This window comes from Euprymna scolopes, chromosome 6 (assembly GCF_053919585.1).
Source record: "Euprymna scolopes isolate OS-2025 chromosome 6, ASM5391958v1, whole genome shotgun sequence".
Classification (NCBI taxonomy): domain Eukaryota; kingdom Metazoa; phylum Mollusca; class Cephalopoda; order Sepiida; family Sepiolidae; genus Euprymna; species Euprymna scolopes.
The window spans coordinates 111197682-111223461 of record NC_136487.1 but is presented as its reverse complement, the minus strand read 5'-3'; the positions used below and the strand labels follow the sequence as shown (position 1 = coordinate 111223461).

General features: G+C 37.5%; 1 protein-coding gene across 1 annotated transcript in view; it reads right to left on the bottom strand.

Moving 5' to 3' along the window:
* Positions 1 to 25271, bottom strand: part of LOC145277869 (large ribosomal subunit protein mL39-like) — a 55886-nt gene extending 30615 nt beyond the window's left edge. The window contains exon 1 of the mRNA XM_080129826.1: positions 24880 to 25271. Within this exon, the coding sequence (XP_079985952.1) occupies positions 24880 to 24946 (67 nt within the window). The 5' untranslated portion in view covers positions 24947 to 25271. The remainder of the gene's footprint in view (positions 1 to 24879) is intronic.
* Positions 25272 to 25780: the final 509 nt, after the last annotated feature.

Below are 25780 nucleotides of genomic sequence, written 5' to 3'. Positions count from 1 at the left end.
GGATTTAATTTACTTTTAAAAAATATCTATTTATGAGGACAGAAGTACACACAAGGTTGGTTTTTAATGTGATGAAAGTTCAGCAAAAAAAGATGCCAACATTATGGAGTTATTTAATGTTGAATAAAATTTTCAAATGTAATTCTAATTTGTAGGAGAATTATTTTTTATTTCTAGAATATATTTCTCCAAGAAGGAAATTTTACAGAGGACATCATCTCAAAAAATATTACTTTTTGACAGTGGTAATCTTTTGTTCTCTACACATCAATTTTGCAAGAAAATAAAAAGGAGAAATAATGGTTCGATTTTTTTTTTGGAAGAATCATACTGAATAAAATAGTTGGAGATGAATTTATAGATACTAAAGCCGACCAGCCGATCAGATTAGGGCTTTTCGATCTTCCATCTAGCCAAAGTATGGGCTGAAGTGTTACAAGTTATTAGATCATAGATTGCTCAGCAAATAGGAAGGATCCCATCCTAAGACATCACTCCACTACAGGTGACCGGTTTCGGGGGGGGGGGGTATCCGTTGGTATGAGGTTGCAGTTAGTGAATTTGTGGCCTCACTTTGAACTGAGACAAAAAGTTTTTAATAGCTCCAGTCTAAAAGGATTTCTCCTTTACTAACCAATGAAGTGTAGTATCTGTTTTGATACTACACTAAAAATCAACTGAAATAATAAATGATGCATTCAAAAAAGTTTATCATCAACTGCTTATTTACCATCATGAATCTGCTTATAGCAGATCCTGGTTTTGTTTTTTTTGTAACATTGAAAATATTCCGTTATAATATATGAAATAGATCCATTCTGTCTATCACCTTTTTAGTCATGTTTTGTAAAATCATTTTTGTGTTAAAAAGAAAGAAAATTGTTTTTTTTATTTTTCACTTAATTTAAAATTTGTTTCGTATTTGGAGGGGGAAAAACAATATTTGTGTTTGATAAATAATCATATAAAGTAACTGAAAGAATTATTTAAATTTTATTTGACAATATTTCTGATAATGATGTTATCAACATGCACACCTTTTTCCTGTACATTAATGCTTCAGATGGTGAGAGGAGTAACATAAATGAAGAAGGGGTACTCCTGCAGTATTTTACCCACCGATTTCACGATCTTAGCCGAGCGTTGACGAACGCTTTCGGCGTTAACGCCGACGAAAGCCGAGAATTCGGAGCTCTACGGTGCAAGAACGCTAAAAGTATGTGAATAGCAACAACATTACAAGGAAAAGATATTACACACACACACAACAAAATGGATAAAATTAATACAAAAAATTTGGATAAAATAAATCACAAACACTTACCGTAAGTGTTTTTAAAGTAAAATAAATTTATTTTGTTGAATATTTTTTTTTTTTTTTTGGTTCATTTTGTTTTCCGATAGCTTTTTTTTTGGGGGGGGGGGTAAGCAACAGTATTAAACACTTCAATGTTTTTTTTTGTTTGTTTTTAACAAAACGTTATTAAACAGTAACAACGTTTTTTTTTTTTTTTTTTTTTTTCAGTAATGTTTGTAGGGGGGGGGGGACAACAATTACTGTTTATCTTTAGTTCCGACTGGAAGATTTTCTACTGACTGTAGAGGCAAAGTAGGGAGCAAAGGGTTTTCAGAGGATGTGGAAAGAAGCTCCTTCCCAACCGGGTAGCCTTCCGCGATTTGATTTATTATGGAGACAAAAGGGTTGTGTCCAAATTTTTGTCTCCACATAAATTCGCATAAATATGTTTCCAACAGCTCCCGGTTTTTTGGTTTTTTTTTATCGCTAAATTAAATAGCTGAAATGAAAGGCTGTGTATTTTTACTTTGAACAATAAAATAACTGAAATGAAACGCTATGTGTGTAATTTCAATGAAAATTATTCATCTGCTGCGCGTTCGTTTGAAGCGCCCTGATTGGCTGATAGAGTATCGTTACCGCTCGCCATGTTCCGGCGTTTTCCGACGGATGTCGATCAACGCTCGGCTAAGATCGTGAAATCGGTGGGTAAAATACTGCAGGAGTACCGAAGAAGGAATGATTAAAAGAAGGAGAAAGAGCGAGAGACAGATTTTATTAAAATTGTTCTTATATGAAAAACAAAGATTATTTAGTACACATTATATTGACTATTTATGATACCTTAGTGATATCCAATGAAAATTAAAACACAAATTCAACAGAGGACATGTACATTAGGCTATAAAAATATAAGAAAGGAGTTGATAGAGTTGGACAGTATTTGATGAACTGCAGTAATTTTTCAAAGCAATATATATAAAAAAAAGATTATTTCTCAAAAAAAAAAAATAAATAAATAACTAAGATTATTTCTCAGCAACAATGCATTCAAAATTTACTCTTCATATAATTTACAAAATAGAAAACGATGAAAATTATTTTTGCATGGATAGTTAATCAATAAATAACATAATTCAAATTATTAAAGTAGCATAGTACCTGCTACTTGTAATTGTTTAATGCCACTTTTCCCTTGTCGAGGAATCAGACTTTTGATATTTCACAAGCTCACTATCTAATCCTCACGGTTCAGTAGGTCAACTGCCTCTATATTCCACTTGTCTAATCACTTGCTTCCAAGTTTTCCTTGACTAGCCAACCTTCCTGCAATTCAAGATATCCATGCAAAAGTTTTGTAATATTAAGATAGATAAGAAATTCTCACTACTTTTCCAATACCTCTTGTATTTTGATATTCCCCTTGCCCTCACTTTTTCAAGATTTCTCTCTGTGCAGGCCGCAAATAAGTTTGCAATGGGCCACATGTTTGACATGCTTGCTTGTTTTGGTTAAGTTTTTATTTACTTTTACTTCAGTAAGTGATTTTTTTCTAAATGTTGTCTTTTAATTAGAATTCAGCTGTTTTAGATAAACTTGAAGACAACCATGGGCAAAAAATTCATGAGCTATTGGATCTGATAACATTGCAAGATGTTCTCCTCTGTATCCCGGATAAGTTGTATAGTAGCTGTATAGGGTGTATTATGTTATACAGGAGTTATGCTACGTGTTGTCTCTCACCTGACTGCAGCGCAATGACAAATCCATGCTTAGATGGATCTGCAATATGAAACTCACCAAACTCAACACATAAATTCATAGGATTTGCTGAAAGCACTAAGTTTGCCTCGCATAGAGATTATCCGAGGAATGGGCTGGTTATGTTGGAGCGGTTATGTAGAGCATGTGTCCTTCTGAATAAACTGTTGCATTAACTCAACGCCTCAATTATTTTGATATCTATATATGTCTCAATCATAAAAATATAATTAAACATAATTCTATGTTATTTATTAGTAAAAATGAATGCCTGAAAAATAAGCAATTCTTTCATTTTCTGACTTCAATAAACAGCCAATGTTTATAGCCTCAGTACACGCAACAAAGATCAGAATTGAATTCTTTTTATTTTTTTGTAGTTGAGGGTGTTGTCTTTCAGAATAAAAAAAAAACATAACAATGCTAGAAAATATTGGATTTAAAATTCTGCTTTTGGACCACTTTCCATGGAATGGGCCAAATCGATAAGGAAGAAAATTATTGTATCTTATGTAAGAAAATTATTGTATCTTATGTAAGAAAATTATTGTATCTTATGTAAGACACAGAGTTCAAAAGGGAGGTAATTTTCCGTTTCAATTTATTTTATCAAAAAAAGATGGCAATTTTTCACCTGCTAACACTATTAAATTTGTTTTTTTAATAATTCAGTCATATTCATGTAATTTCAATTGCATAATGTGGAAGTTAACATTGTAATTTATTAGAATTGATAAAAAAGAAAAAAAATCAGAAACCATGGTTTTTTATATGAAAACTCCATTTATCGACTACAAAATTTCGTTCTGATAGTGTAGAAGCATCAAATGTCGAAAACACTTTTTTTTTATAATACAAAATAAAGTATTAACATAACGACTTCTTTTCTTAAGTAGAAAGTCAAAACATATGCTCAGTTGCCCTTTTCTTTTTTTTCCTTTTAAACTTTCCTTTCCTTTCTTTTCTTTCTTCAAATTTTTATTATCTGCTCGCTCGTATCTCTTTTTGCTCACTTTATATAATTCAGCAGTTTCCGTCGTTCACCAGGCATTGCCGAGCTAGAGTCATGGAAAAACGGACTTTAAACTGCAGGAGTACTGTTCTTTGTATAAAAAAAATATGTAATTTTTTTTTAATTACTTTTTGGGTGATGGTGGGGTATTTTTTCTGTTTATTTTTTAAACATTTGTTGACAAAAAAAATAATTCGTAAATTTTCTAGAAAAAACTTCTGTACTTTCATGTAACAATTTTTCATAAAAATCATTCATCTTTTATTTTTATATAAGAAAACTTCTGTTAACAAAAAAAAACAAAAACAACAAAAAAACGTTTCCTGCCAATTTTCTTAAAAAAATTGCAAATACCCCGGCAAAAATCGCTTAAAAAAATCGTCAATGTCTATCAAACTTAAACACCGAACTGGAACTCAGCGTTAAGGGCACAATCATCAGCAACAGAAAGTTATTTACTGTGTCTGTTGCAACCCTGGATTTTGCTTGTAGCCTCCTGAGGTCGAAAACTGATCCATTTAATCTGTACCTAATTCTAAAACCACATCAGTGGCTCCGAAATCATCCATCAGCATCGCAAAAGAACATAAGACTGAACAGGGTGGGAGCCAAAACACATACCTGCTTCATTCCATTTGCGACTTCAAAAGGGTCAGAGGTCTCCCCACGATCTTGCACTCTGGCCATCATTCCATCATGAAACTGACGTATGATGGCAATGAATTTTCTAGGACATCCATACTTTGCCATTATTCTGCAGAGGCCTTTTCTGTTTACATTGTCAAAGGCTTTGGTCAGATCAACATAGGTGGAGTAAAGGTCTACATTTTGTTCTTGGCACTTTTCTTGGAGCTGACTGGCAGCAAACACCATATCAGCAGTACCACGATCCTTATGGAATCCACATTGGCTCTCCGGTAAGAGGTCTTTTTCCAAATGAACTATGAGCCTGTTCAGTATTACTCTGGCCAGTACCTTGTCTGCAATGCACAGCAGGGATATTCTCTGGTGGTTATAGCAGGCCTGGTGGTTACCTTTATGCTTGTATAGATGTATGATGGAAGCATCTTTGAAGTCTTGGGGACGTACCTCCTCTTGCCAGATGATGTTAAAAAGCTGATGGAGTTTTTCAGTCAGGATCTTGCCGCCCCCTTTATATATCTCAGATGGGATAGAGCCTGAGACAAGAGCTCTCCCAATGGACAATAGGTGGATTGCTTTCTCAGTCTCTTCAAGGGTTGGGAGTTCATCCGTTTTCTCACTTACGGTAATTTGGGAGAGGCGGTCAATAGCCTCATCATTTATGGTAGAGGGATGGTTTAATACACTTTTAAAATGCTCCACCCATCTCAGGATCATGTCTTTGTTAGTGAGGTAAGTGGATCCGTCTACACTGAGGAGAGGTGCTGATTTGGATGGAGTTGGTCATAAATTTCCTTGAGACCATCATAGAAATTCATGTCATTCCTATCTGCATAAATTTGAATTTCTTCTGCTTTCTTGCTAAGCCAAGAATCATGCATGTGTCTGAGCTTCAACTGAATGTTGCTACGCAAATTCTCCATGTGTCCTTCCTTAGTTTGGAGGATGGATCTTCAATATGGGTTTTGTATGCAGAATGCTTTCCTCTAGCAACTTGGTAATCTCCAGGCAGTTCTCATCAAACCAGTCCTTGTGTTTCCTGGAGACTGGCCCAAGGTATTCCATGATTGTGTTGTACACAGTCTCGCACATTGTCTCTCATGACTTTTCTACATCTCGGTTGTCTATTCCAGCAGGTTCAAGGCATTCTGATAGGATTTCAGAGAAAGATTTCTGGACAGTTTTTATTTTCAACTTGTTGACTTTCAGTAATTTAGGGGCTGTATTTCCTTGGGGCACTGTCACAACCTACTCTTGCAATAAAAATAACCAATCATTATGAGCTTGTCCAGATTTAGTGTTGCCCCTATGACACTATTCAGGTCTTCATAGAACTTGTCATTGATGTCATCAGGGTTTTTCATCGTAGGAGCGTATGTACTGACAAGAGTAGCAAACTTCTTTCCATTGGAGAGAGAGGGAGACTCAGTGTCATTAGACAGCCATTTACTCCTCTTGGAGGTCCAGCCAGTTTGCTCACAAGTGCATTTTTCACTGCAAAACAAACTCCTGCCTCACACCTTTCCTCAGGTCCTCTGCCACTCCATAATAAGGTGTAGCCCTGACCTCTTTCATTAATTTCACCTTCACCTGCCAGTCTTGTCTCACTTAGAGTAGCAATATCAATATTGTACCTGGCGAGTTCGCCTGCTGTGTGCAGTGCGTCTTTGTGGTTTGTCAGAGTTATTTTTGTCCAAGAGTGTACAAACGTTCCATGTTGCAATCTTGATAGGTATCTTTTTTGTTTCTTTATATTGACTGCATTATTAGGGTTTCCAGACTGCGGTAAGCCAGCCAGGATGTAGTGGAGCAGGCAATGTTTGGGACACCTTTTCTAGCCTGTTCTTCATGCCATGAGGGTGAGCAGTGCTGTCCTAAAGAGGCTGCTCAGACACTCAGAGGGTTCTCAAACACTCAGATTACTGCTGAACTCCATTTTCGCTCCCATTAGTGGAGAGTGATCCTATGGCCTGAGTCGTCTGTGTTCAGGTTTGCGGCTACGATTTCCAGTGTACCCACACCTATCGCTTTGTCACTCACCAAAAGCCACAGAATTGAAGGGGATGACATGAGCTGGGAGTTTGTTTAATAAAGTTGGTTTGCACAGAGCCAGCTTAATTCTCTTGTCCCAACCAGCCTGATCCAGTGGCAAGTCAGGGTAGAGACAGTTGGGGGTAGGTAGGGATGCAGGAGCTGCTGGAAGGAGGCGAGTATGCCAGCCAACTGCCTACGGGGCACCACTCCAAGGTCCACAGCCAAGGTTCTCCTCCTTAGTGGTTCGTCCTGGTCATAGATGCAAGGAAGTTACTCTAAACAGTTCAGTCTTGGCCATTAGTCCAGTCTGGTGAACTCTGCACCAGTAGTGCCATGTATAAACATTCAACACATCACGATTCAACTATATACACATGTACGTTTATTTAGTACTAATATACATATATATATATATATATATATATATATATATATATACGATCACATAAACACCACCCCACAAAGCAACATAGGTTTAATTTGGTGCCATCATAAACACGTATATACAACACTTCTGCATTTTTAGATTTCTGAACCTACCCCAAATGTAAACACAAAATTTTTGTGAAATGTTAAACTATTTCAACATTATCTCCACCCCTCTTCCCCAAAAAGTGTTATAATGTATTTTGTTTTGTCTGCCAATTAAAAAAAAAAAAAAAAAAAAATGCCTTTCCGTCATTATCTCCCCAAGTGCTTTTCTTTTTCTTCTTTTCCATCTAATTTTAAATTACTCGCCAAATATTACTACACTGTGAGAACAGCCTATGTTTATGCACTCACGCGTAGCATAAACGAAGGCTGTTAAATGGCGAAACATAGTCCAAGGGCTTAGGGGTTAATATGACGGAAACGGCAATCATATTCGATGTTGTTTTACAATAGTTCACTGTGCAGAGGGCAACAACTCTCGTTTACTCTTTCATTTTTTCATCTCACAATTTAGGACGCTTGATTCAACGATATTTTTTATTAAATCAAAAGAAAGCTGTGACAATTTTTTTTAATGAAACAAAGTTGATAACATTAATAATACAAAATGTAGTTTTTACGCGACTATTAAGAGAATCACTTCTGTTTTAATATAATTTACAATGCTAAAAACCAACAATATTTTCATTAGATGAACACATTTAAAGAATAAGCTGCAGCAATTTTTTTTTAAACTACAACAGAACACCACCCCGTCCTGCCCCCAAATGTAAACAGAATTTTTGTGAAAAATTAAACGGTTCTTCTATTCGATGAATGTAAGCGCATTACTTACAGAAAAACAGTAAATTAAACTGCAGAACACCTGTTAAGAACTATACAAGTTCTATAATTTAATACCCGCTTAAAAAAAAATACAAATATTTTTGTAAACTGCTCGTGAGAACATTATTTTTACTATTAAATGAGGTAAAAACTTTATTTTATGAAAAGAATTTCATCCAATTACTAAGAAAACTTATTTTATGAAAAATATTCCCGTCATGTATTCATTCGCCTTGTGAAAGGCCGTGCACACATGTCAATAAGCATCGCTCATGCGTAGCGTTAACGAATATGGTGATATAGCGCAAAATAGTCTGAGGGTCCAGAGGTTAATACCATGCAAGCAGTAAATTTGTGATGGGTTTGAATATCAAATTCGTTGTCAGCTACTCTGAAAACATTTACAAAACCAAATTTTATGGGTCAGTGTTCTGTTGTAGTTAAAGTAAACATTTACCTTTTTTTTTTTCTTTTTAAGTTAAAAAATAAATGTTATGGTAAGTTTTTGAAAAAAATTTGTCTTTAACCTTAAAAAAATACAAAGAATGAAACTAATAAAACAAGGATCAAATTTTTAAAGCTGTGGCGACTTTTTTATTTTTTTTTTTATTTTACACTAGCAGTTCAGCCCAGCTTTACTCGGACCCAATGTACTGTTCATAACTTTATGTGTATATTAAAAGTGTGCATATGTATAGATTAAAAAGTGTGCATATGTATAGATTAAAAAGTGTGCATATGTATAGATTAAAAAGTGTGCATATGTATAGATTAAAAAGTGTGCATATGTATAGATTAAAAAGTGTGCATATGTATAGATTAAAAAGTGTGCATATGTATAGATTAAAAAGTGTGCATATGTATAGATTAAAAAGTGTGCATATGTATAGATTAAAAAGTGTGCATATGTATAGATTAAAAAGTGTGCATATGTATAGATTAAAAAGTGTGCATATGTATAGATTAAAAAGTGTGCATATGTATAGATTAAAAAGTGTGCATATGTATAGATTAAAAAGTGTGCATATGTATAGATTAAAAAGTGTGCATATGTATAGATTAAAAAGTGTGCATATGTATAGATTAAAGTGTGCATATGTATAGATTAAAAAGTGTGCATATGTATAGATTAAAAAGTGTGCATATGTATAGATTAAAAAGTGTGCATATGTATAGATTAAAAAGTGTGCATATGTATAGATTAAAAAGTGTGCATATGTATAGATTAAAAAGTGTGCATATGTATAGATTAAAAAGTGTGCATATGTATAGATTAAAAAGTGTGCATATGTATAGATTAAAAAGTGTGCATATGTATAGATTAAAAAGTGTGCATATGTATAGATTAAAAAGTGTGCATATGTATAGATTAAAAAGTGTGCATATGTATAGATTAAAAAGTGTGCATATGTACGGTAATATCTTTCTAAATAATAGCCTTTCTTAACATACAAAAGTTGGTAGAGACCGCAGAGGTCAAAATTTTTAAAACTTTGGCCCCTATTTTGACCCCTTAACATTTGTTTTGGGCTCAAATTAAATGCAAAAGTTCGACCTATGTCCAAGTAACCTACATCTAAAATTTTAAGTGTTTAAACCCAAAATTGGTGGAGGAATTTGGTAGAGTCCACAAAGGTCAACTCTTTCAACTTTGACCTCTTGGCAACCAAATTTTCGCCCAAAATCTGACTAAAAAGCTTACTGCATGTCTGAATACCCTTTATGCAAAATTTCAAATGTTTAGACCCAAAATTGCTGAATAGTTTGCTAGAGACTGCAATGGTCAAGTCTTTTGAACTTTGACCCCTTACCAGCCAAAAATTGATTAAAAAGATTATCCTATGCCTGACTACACTTTATGTAAAATTCCAAATGTTTAGACCGAAAATTGGCTGAATAATTTGATAGAAACTGCAAAGGTAAATTTTTTTAAAACTGACCTCAAAACCCTTTAACATTTTTAGTTTTAGGCTCAAATCAAATTCAAAAGTTTGACCCATGTCCAAGTAATCTACATTTACAATTTGAAATGTTTAGACCCAAAATTGGCAGAGGAGTTTGGTAGAGTTTTCAAAGGTCAAATTGTTGAACTTTGACCACTTGACAGCCAAATTTCTGGCTGAAAACCGATTAAAAACATTTTCCCAAATCTCAATACCCTTATTGTCAAATTGACAGTTGTTTGGTAGGGTCAAATGTACACACACAATTTCACTTTTACAGATATATAGATTAAATAAAAACACTAAAAAAACTTATCGAGTTAGGTTAGTAACTTATCTTGCCTTTGATAACATTTATGTTATATATTTATTTTTTTGACAACTTTTTCGAATCAACGTGTATAGTATAACAAGCCCAAAATATCGTAGCATCGAGTGTCCTAAATTATTGAAAAAAAAAAAAAAAAAAAAAAAAAAAAATGAATGAATAATCTGTTAGTAAAAGAGACTTGTCTCCCTCTGCACAGTGAACTACTAGGTGTGTCAGAAATTTTGTGAAAAAAAGTGAATAATTCCACCCCGTCTTTCCAAGCTTATAACTCCTCGAAAAATGTAATTCAAGCCCTAATTTTCTTTTTCAATTAAAAGGAGCAAGGACCAAGGTTTCACAAAAAAAAAAAAAAAAAAAAGTTTTTTTTTTACAGGTAAATTTCTAAAAAAAACACTACTTTTTGTTTTAAATTTGAATATATTTATTGACCTTTTCTCTTCAATTTGTGATATATAACACTTTGGTGAGCAAATTAATTATTTACTTTTTAATAGATATTTCAAAATGGGAGGCGTGAATTATTCGACCCCCTGTCTTTCCAAGCTTATAACTCCTCGAAAAATGTAATTCAAGCCCTAATTTCTTTTTTCAATTAAAGGAGCAAGGACCAAGGTTTCATTAAAAAAAAAACAAAAAAACAAACAAACAAACAACGTGGTTTTAAAAAAAAAGGTTTTAAACTTCAAACTTTACAGGTAAATTTCTAAAAGAAAAAAAAAACTACTTTTTTTGTTTTAAATTTGAATATATTATTTATTGACCTTTTCTCTTCAATTTGTGATATATAAAACTTAAGTGAGTAAATTAATTTACTTTTTAATAGACACCTGAAAATGGGGGGGGGAGTGTGAATTTAAAAAGAAACGTTTTTCTAAAATATTATATTCGCTTTATTGGAAAGAGCATAAAATTTCACATTGACCCTGAAAATATCGTAAAAATAGAATCAATAGAAAAATTTTGATAGATTTTTAAAGTTTAAAAATAGAAAAATATTGAGTTCGTAAAATTCATTACTGTTTTTTAAAAAAATAAAAAAAAATGTTTCTATTACTTTTAAAACAACTTTAAAAGTTTATTTTGGAAGTATAATCCATAAAGAAAATAAACAACCTACTTTTAAAAGAGAAATTACGAGTTTTTTTTATATTTTATTCGCAGTTTCGTGTTAGGGATGTCAAAAATTCCTACAAAAATTCTGATACACCTAGTGAACTACTGTAAAATAGCGCCTCGTATTCTTTTGAAGCACACCGAAATCTACAAAAAGGAAACAAAAAAAATTTCTGAACTGGAGACGGGCCTTAAAGTAAAATAATACCTTTGTTCGTATGCCTAATAAAGTTTGCAATGTAAATGAAAACAAAAATAAAAACACCTCATTTTTATTAAAAATAAAATGAACATTGATGTTTGACTTAAAATAGAAAAAAAAATCTCATTTCCCAAAAAAGCTGGTCGGAATAAACGTTCAATTGGACTAATTTCCCGTGGCCTTCGTTAAGACGGTCTTGGTATTAGAGGTCGATGATAACGAATCTGATAATCAAACCCGCCGCAAATTTACCGTTTACACGGTATGAACCCATAGACCTTGGGACTAATTTATGCCATTTCACCGCCTTCGCATGCGAACGGGCGTAGTGGGGGTGTCTTATTACATCGCGTAGGAATCTTGGCATGTCAGAATCTTTCAGCGGTCATTTCAAATAAAGTGTGTGTGTGTGTGTGTGTGTGTGTGTGTGTGTGTGTGTGTGTGTGTGTGTGTGTTACGTAGTTTTAATTGATCTCAAAAGAAGTTTTCACGAGCAGTTTACAAAAACAAACACCAAACATATTTTTTATGTTATTCGTTCTTTTTTTTTTAGGGGGGGGGGGAGTATTCAATTATAGAACTTATGTGGTTTAACAGGTGCTTTTCCAGTTTAATTAACCGTAAGTAACGTGCCGAAATTTACCATTTCACAAAAATTCTGTTTAGATTTTTTTTTTAACTTTCTTATTCCTACGCGATACTTCAGTGAAGTATTACTTCACTACGCCAATTCGCACGCGAAGAAAAACACTACCGAAGGCAGTGAAATAGCAAAAAAATAATCCCAAGGTCTAGGCGTTCATACCATGCAAACGGTAAGTTTGCGGCGGGTTTGATTATCAGAATCGTTCTCAGCGACCTCGAATACCCCTAAAAAACAAATTAGAGTGATCAGTGTTCTGTTGTAACGTAAGGTAACATTTACCTTTTTTGTGTACCGATTAAAAAATATTTTGGGGCTAGTGATCTGCGCTATTTTTTAAAAATAATATTTTAAAGTTTAACTTAAGTTTTGATACATGTTTTTATTAAATTGTAAGGTTAGAGTATAGAATACGTACAAAACACCATCCCCATGTTAAGAATAGCTTTCTAAATTAACATTATTTCAACACGGATCAATAAGTGCACTCACTAGTACCACATTTTTTTTTCTATTTATTTAAATATTTATTTAAGAAGAAAAATCACAAATTTTACAGAATTTTAGGGTTAAAATTATATAAAACAGGCAACTAATTTTTTTTAAATGTGGCATGAGGCCAAAAAGGGTGTGGGGGGGAAGATGGGTGTCGGGGGTCGTCCACTTGTCTATTCCCTATCACTAGTTGCAATCACCACAATACCGCATTCACTCTAGGAGTTGGATCTACTTAAAGCCCCAGATGACAATATGTACAATTTTTTTTTTTTTTTTTTTACTTTATATTTACAATGAAATAATGACAAAATGGAAATTGTGATGTGTATGATATATGCGGATGAAATTGTGATGTGTATGATATATGCGGATGATGGGCGGGGATAATGAGAGCCTTAAAAACACCCCAAAATAAAGAAAAATAACAGTAATAAAAAATAAATGAACCAAATAAAACGTTAAACGGTGAATGTGTTAGTATTGACCCACCCTTACCTATTTGATTTTGAAATGCTTCCTGTTTTCCGGTATCGGCCGAAAACAAGGGAGCACTTCCTAAGAGGGAGTGGGCACAGCTACGGACAAAATAAAGGGGGGGGAAGGGATATTCGGTGACCTCCAAGAAAAATAACATCGGGACGGGTTGGGACTAAAATAAATTAATCAGGACTGGGCTTCTTTGGAGGTATCCTAACACCTAAAAATTAAAATTGGGGACATGGAACTCATTTATACCAACTAGCTAAGGGACTGATCCACTACGGGATTATCTTGATCTGGTCTGGGGGTTGCTTTTACGGTCGGAGTGTGCCATGCCTAGGCAGGGAACATGTACTCAAGCTTGTTTCGTACAAACGCACATAAACTAGCGGTGTGAATCCACCTCCTACTAAACTGTGAGCGAGATAACCTCCTTCTATCGCATCTGATTTTGATTTTAAGTTGGTGTTTAAAATACAAAATCAGATCCCGATGAGAAGGTGGCTCCCCCCCACGCCCTATCTCTATGCGTGAAACCCACACTACCAGTCTAGCTACGGCCAAGGTCGCTAGGAACACCATTCGTTCCTCCCTAGGCCACAAGGGATCTGCGTTGTAGACAACGGATGCTAAATCCAGGATCGTCACCTGATCGGGGACGATGCGAGCCGTGACCTCACTGACATACTCCCAGAATTCATGGAGCTTGGAACAAGTATAAAAAGCATGTTCTACGGTTTCTAAGCTATCTTCGTCGCACCGTGGACAAAAGGGACTAAATACCATACCAATTCTAAACAATATGTCATTGAGGGGTAGAGCGCTTCTAACCAATCGCCAGGTCAGGGAAAATTCGGAATTGTTAAGGTATCCCCGGCCTGGCGCCCAATTCCACAGAGAGCGAACCTCCCCCTCCGACAGCTGCAGCCGCTCCCCAAGCGGGTCCGAAGCGGTCCCCACCACTAATCCCCGATATAATGCCCTTCTAGGCTGTGCAAGGTCCAAGGACCCTGGCATCGCTCTAAGCGCATTTCGGCATTCGTTGAAGAATCTTGATTGCCCTCTCGGCCTTCTTTGGCATTCAATTAAATGATTGGGGATAAGGTCGGGAAAAGCTGCACCGACCGCGGGACCCCAATCAGACTCCTCAATCAGAGTTCTACCCAGGAACGCCAACCTTTCGGCATTTTTGTGGCTAGCCAGGTCAGGCATCCCCAGGCCCCCATCTTCAAGACGTTGAGTGCAGACCTGTCTACGGACAAGCGGCCGTCGCTCATTCCACAACAGTAAGAAAAGCGCACGCGTTAAGGCCGCCATGCGGACCGCAGGCAGAGGAAGTACAGCCAATCGGTAAAGGATCAGCGGAAACACATAAGTGGCGCATGCCTCCGCCCTACCTTTAAGGGACAATCCCCTTCGAAGCCAAACCCTGACAGACGCTTCGACCTTGCTCTGTACTTCCGACCAGTTCTTATCTAGACATAGACCGGGTCCAAACCAAACACCCAGAATACGGACCGGGCCATCCGTCCAGACAAATGCGCCAGGCAAAGCATTCGATCCCCGCCAAGCGGCCAACCTCAGGCCAACGGATTTGCTGAGATTGACTACGGCCCCTGTAACTTGTTCATAACGCTTGAGAGCCTTAATCACCGTAATAATATCAACGACGCTCGAAACAAATACGGTGACATCATCGGCAAACGCGGAAACCCTGGCTCGCGCACCGCCAGGAAGAGCAATTCCGCGCAGAGCCGGTCCAGCCACCCTGGTCCTCACTTTCCTAAGGAATGGTTCCAGCGCGAGGACATACAGCAAGGGCGACAACGGACACCCCTGTCGCACCGACAGAGAAACCGCGAACGGCGCCGACCGCACCCCGTTGACCTGCACAACTGCCGTCGGCCGAGCGTACAAAATGGAAATCCATCTGGAGAAGCCGGATCCAAATCCGGCGGTCTCTAAAACAGCCATCAGGAAACGATGATCCACCCTATCAAACGCCTTGGACTGATCCAAATTAATCAGCGCGGCTTCAGTGTCGTCTTCTAAATTTTCTATGACTGTACGTATCAAATGCAAATTATTTTGAATTGATCTTCCCTTCACAGCGTAATTCTGATCCGGTTCGACCAAGTCAGCGATAACAATCTGCAAACGATTCGCCAGCACTCGGGCCAGGATTTTTAAATCCGTATTCAGCAACGTGATTGGCCTAAAATCATCTATCCCTCCAACATGTGTGTCGTTCTTCTTCAGAAGTGTGACCACTCCTTTGGTAACCTGACTCGGGATAGATCCCGTGTCAAACCAGTGGTTAAACACACCCGTCAGAATCGGAACAAACATGTGCGACATCCTCAAGTAAAGTTCGTAGGGTAGTCCATCCAGTCCTGGTGATCTGTTATAGGCGACCTGCTTCATAGCAGCTATGACCTCACACTCTGTGACCCGACCATCGCAACCAGCCGCTCGGGCCGCCTCCAGGCGGGGCGAGCCAGCCAAATAGTTGCCAAACTCCTGGACGCGGAGCCTGGACAGCTGCGCAAAGAGATCTTCAAAGTGCACTCGAAACCGCTCGCAAATCCCCCGAGCCGTCACTAAGGAGTCCCCTTCCGGGCTCTGAATTTTACGAATGTAGTTATCCGATTTGCGCCCGAGCGAAAAGACTCGTTCGGCTTTGTCAACATTCACAGCTTCGTTGGGCATCTTTTTAATTCTAGCCCTAACTACCTGGCCCTGATATCGCTCGCTAGCCAAACGACTCAGGTCCGCCTTAGCTAACCCTATTTCTAGGGAATCCCCCCCAGCCACCGCCCGGGATAGTCTATCCTCTAGACGCTTCTCTGCCTTGGTCCTGTCTAGCGCGAGGCGTTGGCCATATTTGACAGAGAAGTCTCTAATGCTAGATTTGGCGTTTACCCACCACTTACTCCCGGTAACCGCCCCCACTAATCCCTTCTGTATGTGTTTAGTTAGCCTTTCCCGAAAGTCACCTATCTCCAGTAGGAAGGTATTTAACTTCCAGTACCCAGCTAGCTTGGGGTTGCTATCTAAGTCTAACCTGGCCACAAGTAGTTTGTGGTCAGAGTGGCCTAACCAGTGGAACGTGGGACAAGATATGTATTCTATGTTGCCTCTTCTAACTAACAACCGATCCAAGTAAGTACTTGAAGCGGAAGGCCTGCTAGAGAGCCACGTCCACGTCTCCCGCCCCGGGTGATCCACCCGATACCTGTCTACCAGATCGCATCTAGCCATCAGGTCCGACAGACTGGTTTCACACCCATCCGTCCCGCTAGTCCCGCCCACCTTATCTGCCCTGGGGTCAAGGATGGCATTCCAATCACCCACTAGTATTAACCTTTCCGAACCCCTGAGAAACACCTCCAACCGCCGGAAAAAGGAAACCCGCTCCCGTACGCAATTGGGCGCATACACCACGACGACTCGAAACGCTCTATTTGCCACGGCAACATCGGCCACGATCAGTCTACCATCAGCATCCGCGTGAACAACGCTAACCGTTGCAGAAAGGGTGCGCCTAACTAACAAAGAAACCCCCCTACTTTGACTATCACCGTATGTTGAAAAGACACCATAATGCCCCTCCAGCACCCGATGATCGTCAACGCAATCGTAGTGAGTCTCCTGTAACGCAGCCACATCTATATTCATCGACATGAGGTCCCTCAGTACCCTAGCGGCTTTGCTTCGGCACCTCATGCCCCTAACGTTCAAACTACACAAGCTCAAGGACGTGGCCATTGTGTCTAGATATCCGCAACCACCGACCTAAAGTCTTTGCTAGAAAGGGTGCCGCAGGACTGGGCGAGGTTGCCCGAAAGCAACTTGGACGTTACTCGTCCGTCTCGCGCAATACCTCCGACATCCAGGGGAAACGTTAATTTAAGGGCCCTATACAAACAAGGGTGGACGTAAATAGGAACCCTACCTTCGCATCTCGGCGCCAGCTGATCGAGGGAGTCATGCCTCTCTTCCACCAACTTTAAATCTGGAATCGCCCCCCTGGCGTCGTCGATCATATTCCACATGGCCTTCGTGCGTCCAGTTTTTGTATGGCGCACAAAGGTCATGACTAGGGGGGCGTCTGGGAAGTTTTTAGGGTTGGTAACACTTTTCCCGTCGATTATTTTCATTTCTCTAAGCGGCTTAATCAGGCCCCTATGGCGCTGCGTTATATACGTGTCAGCGTGAAGGGGGTCTACTTCGCAAATCCGGTCTCCAGGAAGGTAGGGGAGCTTTTTCGTCTTTTCACTCCTTACAGGAGATACAGAGGCGGCTCTTCTACCGCTGTTGGTTTTTGTCGCCGGCTTCTCCCGGGACAACGAGCGAGCACCGGTTGGGGGGGTATCGAAAAGGGATGGGGATTTTGGTTCAGCCGATGAGGTTAGGGTAGGGGTTTTGGGTGGCTGCACCGTAGAGACAGTCTTCTCTACATTCATAGGGGATGGGGAACGGGACCCTGCCTCCTTGTTTTTTCTCGCCTTCTTTTTAGTTTCCTTTTTCGGCACTTGGTACTCTATCACAGTAGCCGTTTCCTTATCGTGCTCCCCTTCTGAGTCAGACGAGGAGACCGGATGCATTCTTTTCTGGCCGCTAACAACTTCTTTAGTGGTAACGTTGGTGGAAGAGACCGTTGACGACACTGTGGGAACCGGCTGACCTTGTACCTCAGGGGGCTGCTCTCTTGTGGAGGGGGTCTTGGTGGTTCTGCCATTCTTCTTTACCACTGTAGTCCAGCCGTCCGACGTTATTGCTTCTTTACCCCCTCCGGTTAGCTTCTCAGGGGCTGCTGGTACCACTGCCGCCGGCTTTGCTACTACTACTACTGTCTGTGGGTTTCTTTTCGGACATTCCCGTGCCATATGGCCCTGCTGTTGACAATTCCAACAGTGGGGCCTGCGACCTTCTACTATAATGCTCATCGACCATATGTCGCACCTGAGCATGGGGGGGATGTTTTGTAATCCTTCCTTGTCAACACGCATTTTTAGGTTGTAGTCCCCTACCATAAGGTTACGGGGACCACGGACAGGAATGACGGACTCTACGTCCCCATATTGACTCATAAAGGCCCCTAATTGCTCAGGGCCGAGAATACAGGGGACTCCCAAAATAGACACGTTCGTCCGCGTCTTACTTAAATATTCCGGCTTAAGTCGAATATGTCACCACGTGTGTTCCGATCTGAAAATATTGGCGGCGTCTTCCTCTTTGGGCAGTAGTAAATCCCACACTGCATAGCTTCTACGGCAGATATAGGTTGCGGGGATATTTAATTCCCCCAGAATTTTCGCCATGTCGTCTTTCGGCACACCGGTTAGCGCTCGTTTCTTTGTGTCTATGGAGACTAACGATATTATTCTCTTTGAAAGTTCTTTCATAGTTTTCGGTTCTACTCTAATAACATTTCCGTCGGTCAAATCCTTATATTTTGTATCGAATAACCGGCGGTAATCCCCGGGAGTTAGTTGCGACTGGGGGCCCCAGTCTTTTACCACTGCCGCCGCGGCCGTCTGCGGTGTTGATATTATCGTTTGTGACACTGTTAACAGCGGTGATTTCTGTCCCGGGGCAATAATAGAACCGGACGAGTCTATTGTTTGTGAAGTCCCTGGCAACGTCGGCCACTCTCCCGGCTTCTCCCTTGGGGACGACGGTTTAGGGGTCAGTGCCGGTTCTTTTGTGGCTGTGGCACTAGCTGCCCCATTCTCTCTTTCAGTCTGAGCAGCCCCCTTTCTTTCTCGTTGACGCGACTTTCTCGCTTGTCGTAGTAGCAGTTCTTGTCTGTTGCATTCATCAGCGCTACTGTCGCTGCTACTAAATTCTATGTCGGCTTGCTTCGCGGCGTTCAACTGTTCGTCTAAAAGCGTTAACATGTTAATGGCCTCTTCCCTGTCGTCTGGCAACCCGTTCGAAAACGTCTGTTCCGACTCGGTGCTTCTCCATATTGAGATATCTCCAGAGGTTGCTGGTTTAATTCCCGACCCTAGGGGGTCCGTTCTCCCATGGGCGGGAGGGCTGACAGTTAAAGCCCTCTTCCTCGGGTGATTCCACCGAGTCGGAACACCTCTTTCAGCTGGCCTAAATCTACTGCTACTACTATTACTGCCGGGAACAGCAGTACGACTAGTTACGCGAGAGTCGCTGCCTAACGCAAACGATTCCCCTAAATTAGCGGTGCGGGGGACAACACCGAGTTTTGTGCGGGGGTCAACACTAATCCATCCTAGTGGTCTGTCTACTGGGCCTGAACCGGCGGGCGTGTCGGGGACACGAACGCCAGAAACCGGGCTAGGCGGGGGGTCGGAACTCGGACCACGTGGCGGTAGAATTTTTTTTTTTTTCCAAGGCCTAATCCTGTGCTCAGAGGTGACCGAAGCCCCTTCTGGGAACCGGACCCCGGGCTAGACATGTCTGCACTACCGGAGCCCGGCCAAGTTACCCTCCTCCTCTGCGTCTTCTTCCCGGTTGGCCCGGCTGAAGTTTCCGTTGGATATGACTTCGAACAACCACCTCAGACGCAGACCGGTCGAGTCGGAAAAAGAGACAACCTGAAATAATTCGTAAACAAGACAGTCAATGGCCTCGCGGGGAGGCAGAAAAATAAAAACAAGGCTCACCCGCCCAACAGGGACCGGCAGCCGGTCTCTGGACAGCAGCAAAACGAAAACACAGCCGAACTCAACGCTCTTTTCTATTTATTTAAAAAGAAAATACAAGCTTTTGTCTATATGGATCGTGGAATTGCATTAATCTACAAAAGATCTAGTTAATTTGCATATGCTTTTAAACATTCATCTTAATTTAGTATTAGTTGTAATTCATGCAGATATCCTACATGATTTATATTTGCGTAAATGGTTTATACAAACCTCTTATATATATATATATATATATATATATATATATATGTATGTAGTAATACACACGGACGAAAAAACGCTTTGGATAATCACAGATTTCAAGGTAGTTCTACTAAAATAGACATATTTTTTAAACCAAAGCACTTCAAGTCTTCAAATTACTACTATTTTGTTCGGAAATGAATATACTTTCAAATGAATTAATAAATATGAATGTACATTATATATTTTAAGAGTTTTAAGCAAATAAAGTGATAAAAATGTGAACGTCATAAAATGGCGTTTTCGGTAAGGTTTTGTAATGACCCCCCCTGTTTTCTAAAGGTCCGTACCGTGATTGTATGAAGAATTTCGTCATGAAATTTGGGAACCAATTAGAAGAGGTGTTAATCTTAATACTGTCAAGTGTCCGAAATATTTTTGACCATTTCTTTTTTTGTCGTGTTAAAAATAAGACTTTAATATGACGAGTATTGAACATTTTGAAAAAAAAATTATTCGGACACCCAGTAGTAAGTAAATCAATCTTTTTACTATCTTTATCAATTAAAAGTATTGTTTTATGTTGAGTAGGACCGCGGTAATTGATAATTTAAAAGGACCTACCCGAAAAAAAAATTGTTTATATTTCTCGAATTTGGTCAAATGAAGTTAGTATTTTAAAGAAGCAGCAGCAGCTCCAGCCTGTAGAATCAGCCATAGCACAGCACAGTGTAAACAACACGCGTTCTTTAATTTTTATTCAAGAACGAATTAAGAAAAATATGAAAATATGAATATAAATGTTCTTATACCTTTAATGAGAGCTATTTTGTTATCAGAATAACATTAGTTTAGAACTATTCGGTTTTCAGAATGTATAATAACAATCCCAACCAATTCGGCATTATGAATCTGTTGCAATTTCTTACATTGCTCGTCAAATTTAAAAACATGGTTAAAAAAACAAAAACTACAATTAGGAAGCTTGCATGCACTTTTATTCTTTAAATTAGTCTTGAACAACGAATTAAAACAATGTTTTACTGCGAACAGCCACAAATGTTTTTTTTTTAAATCAAAATAAGTATCAAAATCTCGTTCATACATAGATTCGAAAAAGTTGTCAAAAAACAAATATATAACAAATAAATGTTATCAAAGGCAAGATAAGTTACTTTTCTACCTAACTGGATATATTTTTTGTGTTTTTATTCAATGTAACATGTTTATTCAGCTCGAAATACATACAGTGTTTACCGATGTATTGGAAAATTAAAAATAGCGCCCGGCCCGACTCTCTTTGACACGGTAAGTTTGAGAAAAGGAGTTAAAAATAAAAAAAAAACTATACAAAATACTGTTAAAAACTCACCGAATATATGTCAGCCTATGTCACGGTAACATATTGAGCGAGTTTCTAGCAGTATTTTGTCTACTTTTTTATTTTTAACTCTTTTCCCCAAACTCACCGTTTCAAGAGAGTCGGGCGGCGGGCGCCATTTTAAATTTTCCAAAACATTAGTAAACACTGTTTTCAAGCTGAATAAACATGTTACATTAAATAAAAACACTAAAAAATTATCCAGTTAGGTAGAAAAGTAACTTGCTTTTGATAACATTTATTTGTTATATATTTGTTTTTTTTTGACAACTTTTTTTAATCTATGTGTATAGTAATACAAACCCTCAAAATCTATATCAATATTCTTGAAATTTTAAAAGCAGTTAGAAAACACATCAAACTACAATTAGGAAGCTTTCTATTTTGTTATTTTTTTTTCTACTTATTAAGCGAAAGATATTTTACAACCTGCTCCAGCGTAGTATAAACGGCCTATGGAATTAACACCTTCAATCTCGAAAATAGAAATCAACAAATTTTTGAACGCTCTCTTTGAAAAAAAGCTCTCTTAACTTTACCTCTAATACAAATTATGTGTGGCAAGTCTCCTCCTAAAACACTCTTTAACCCTAACAATAACACTAAGTTCGAGTGGCAAGCGCCCCCCCCCAACAAAATACCTCTGTAAGCCACATACAAGCATCTAAAACAAACAAACAAAAAATAGACCCTTCCTTAAAGAAAAATACACATAAAAATAAATTGGTTAACTGTCCTAAAATGCTAGAATGGCCAGGAAATGATGAATTATTTTACATTAAATTTTTGTGAAACTAACCACTCCCCCTCTAATATTGTTTTTGTTAGCGTTGTCTCTGTCAAGTTTTCAGTATGTTCGCACATAATTTTCCTTAGCCCTACAATTAATTCAAAGACCGAATGGCAACCCTCCTCATATTCTCATTGCATAGAAACCCTCTTAAAACTACACATAATCATCTTAAAAAAAAAAAAAGCATGCATATTTTCCCATAGAAAAAAAAAGTTAACTGCTCTAAAATGCTAGAATGACCTGTAATAGGAACTTATTTTACATTCAATTCTAAAATAATTTGTTTATCTTTCATTAAAGTATTTCATGGCATTTTATACATAATTTCCTAAAAAGGTAGAATCACATTTTGGAGGGGTGGTCAGAAGGAGTTGAGTGGGGTTAAACAGAAGGTGTTAATCTACAATAATACCAAAGAAATATTGCAATATATTCATTTTTAAATGGTCTTATGTTTAGATTTAAGTTTTTTGTACATAAAGCACATTACAATTCAACTTTGAGTTCTCCAACTTCTTTTCTGTTTATGGATACATGGCATTTTTAAGGAATTGCTGCATATTTATGCACATTTACTGCAGATTATTTGGAAACCATAAACTTTGGGAGATTTTCAGTTGCATATTCTGATTCCTTGTACAAAAATACACTTATATGGTAAATTTCATTTCTTAGTCTTGTGTTTTAACAAAGATATGACATTTTTACTGAAAAAGTAGTGCAAAAAATGTGACGAAACGCATATGGTCTTAAAGAGGGAAAAATATCCAAACGTGTGAGGTACAAAAATAGCCATAACTTCCTTAATTTTAATCAGATTTCAAAAATTTAAAAAGATTCTTTCTTAGCTCATCAAGCTCTTTCTATGCATACCAATATTGAAATATTCAATGCTATTTCAATTTTTTCATGTGTATTGCTAATATATGTATGCGTATATGTTTTAAAAGTTTTGCCTACCAAACTCCTATCAGTTTTTGGTCTACAGACATGAAACTTAATATATAGGGTATTCGAACCCATGTAGAAACTTTATATTTCGGTTTAGCCTGGGAAAATCGGTGCAAAAGTGTGAAAATTAAAAAAAAAAAAAAAATGAAATTTGCCCATTGAAGGTCGAACGACGGCATTACGAATATGCATGCGTAACGTAATAGCTATTGGTTCATGTTTTAATTTTTAGACATGTCTTCATAGCTCAAGCATTAACGTCAAAGGAAAAGGCAAATCGTAAGCTAAACGTTTTGGTTTCGATTCTCGGTGGAAGCCAATAAACAACTATACGAAAAATATATACAAGAAATAAATGTTACCGTATCCAATAAAAGTTAATTTTATACATATCTGGCTCATTTGTTTTGGTTTTTCAGTAGTTTTTATTGCTCTTTATTTAATCTAAAAAAAATTCAGTTTTTCCGAGCGGATTTGAAAAAAAAAAAAAAAAAAAAAATTTGGTGTAATCTTTGGAAGAAGCGAGCCTCGTTTGGAATTCTTTTGACATTTTTGACGAGAGTACTCAGCGTACTATATAAACACCCCAACCTCCCCATGTTATAAACGGCTTTCGAGGTAAGGGTTTATTCCTAAAGCCGTTCTTAACCTGGGGAGGTTGGGGTGTTTATACTACGCTTTTTACTCTCGTAAAAATAAATTAAAAAAAATTCAAAACACCTGTAAACCTTGAATTCAAAACGAGGCTTGCTTCTTCCAAAGAAGATGCTGCCATTTTTTTTTTTTTTTAAATTTTTCTTTTTTCAAACCCGCACGGAAAAACTGAATTTTTGAGATTAAATAAAGAGCAATAAAAACTACTAGAAAACCAAAACAAATGAGCCAAGTAGGTATAAAATTAACTTTTATAGGATACGGTAACATTTATTTCGTGTTTAATTTTTCGGTATTCCCGTGCTGAAATAATAACGTTATTATTTAAAAAGCCATTCTTAACATGGGGAGGGAAGGGTGATTTGTACCTACTTTAACCTTACAATTGAATAAAAAAAAACATCATAAAACTTTAATTTAACTTGGAAATACGATTTAAAAAATAGCGCGAGTCAAGTGCATTCATTAGCACTAATTTTTCGTATTGTTTGTCGGCTTCCGGGCTTCTCTGCTAAATACCCATTTTATAAAAAGATATGGTTAAAATTGAATTTAACTTGAAAATCCTATCGCAAAAAAAAAAAAAAAAAAAAAAAAAAACTCGCATAATCTCTAAGTACCGTTCCCAATTATAGAGAGAAAAGGCCTGTTCGTCTTTCTCCTTTGACTCGGAGAGGGGAAAAAAAAAAAAAAAAAAAAAAAAAAAAAATCAAGGATGAACTTTAAGAACATTCGACCGAGGAAAAAAAAAATCTCAAAGGAAAGGCGAAGATTAATTCTTAAAAATTTGCAAATTCATTAAAAACTATGTTTAAAAACGTGTTTGTATATTTCTAAATAAGAACAATTTATATATATAAAAAAAAAAAGAAAATCCATTACAAGGTGAAATGAAATCGAATGTAAATAGCGACTGAGGTTTAACAGTTTTGAATATAAAACAAAAAATAAATCTACTTAATGTGATGCCAATGGTTTTAAAGCTAGAAAGTAAATACAAGAAATGATTACTTACGAGATGATCTACAAGAAATTCTTTTTGGGAGTCGGAGATTCCTACTTAGAACATTCAAGGTAGACATTATTTAAATTTTTCTGCGGCTGAGTTACCGGTGTCGCATGAAAGATTGACTCACATAAAAAATGGAAACTTGTGTAAGCCGTTTCGTTTTTGTGTTTGTTTGTTTATGTGTGAAAAGTAAACAACTAAACAAATCGTTCAAAGTCGAATTTTATTGAAATATAAACCTTAAAGAACTAAAGTTATGACTTTACTTCTTTGTTTAAGGTTTATATTTCAATAAAATTCGACTTTGAACGATTTGTTTAGTTGTTTACTTTTCACACATAAACAAACAAACACAAAAACGAAACGGCTTACACAAGTTTCCATTTTTTACGTGAGTCAATCTTTCATGCGACACCGGTAACTTCACTCAGCTGCAGAAAAATTTAAATAATAAAGTCTACCTTGAATGTTCTAATGTCTATAAGTGAAAGCCGGCCTTTTTCTTGGCCTTTTTTGGTCAAGATCAAAGTGTAGTATCTGTTCTTCAGATGCTGCACTTCCATTTCTTGTTCTCTTTCGGTGGAGGAGAAATCCTTCACGACTGAGACAATTTTTATTTTTGTACCTTTTCTCCACGTTAAAAAACGACCCTTGTGTCTAACTCTGTCCCGTGGGGAGGCATAGTAAATAGGTACTCTAGACATTAATTCTATTGGGGGGGGGGGGCGTAGTTTCACTTTCGAAACTACAGATTTTTTGGCAAGAAATCAGAGACGTTTTACGAGTTTTAATAACTCTTTGTCAAAAAAAAAAAAAAAAAAAAAAAAAAAAAAAAAAAAATGAAAAGCTGAAATTAGTAACATGAAAGTCAGCATTGTCGTAAAAATAAAAACGGTGCGAAATGATC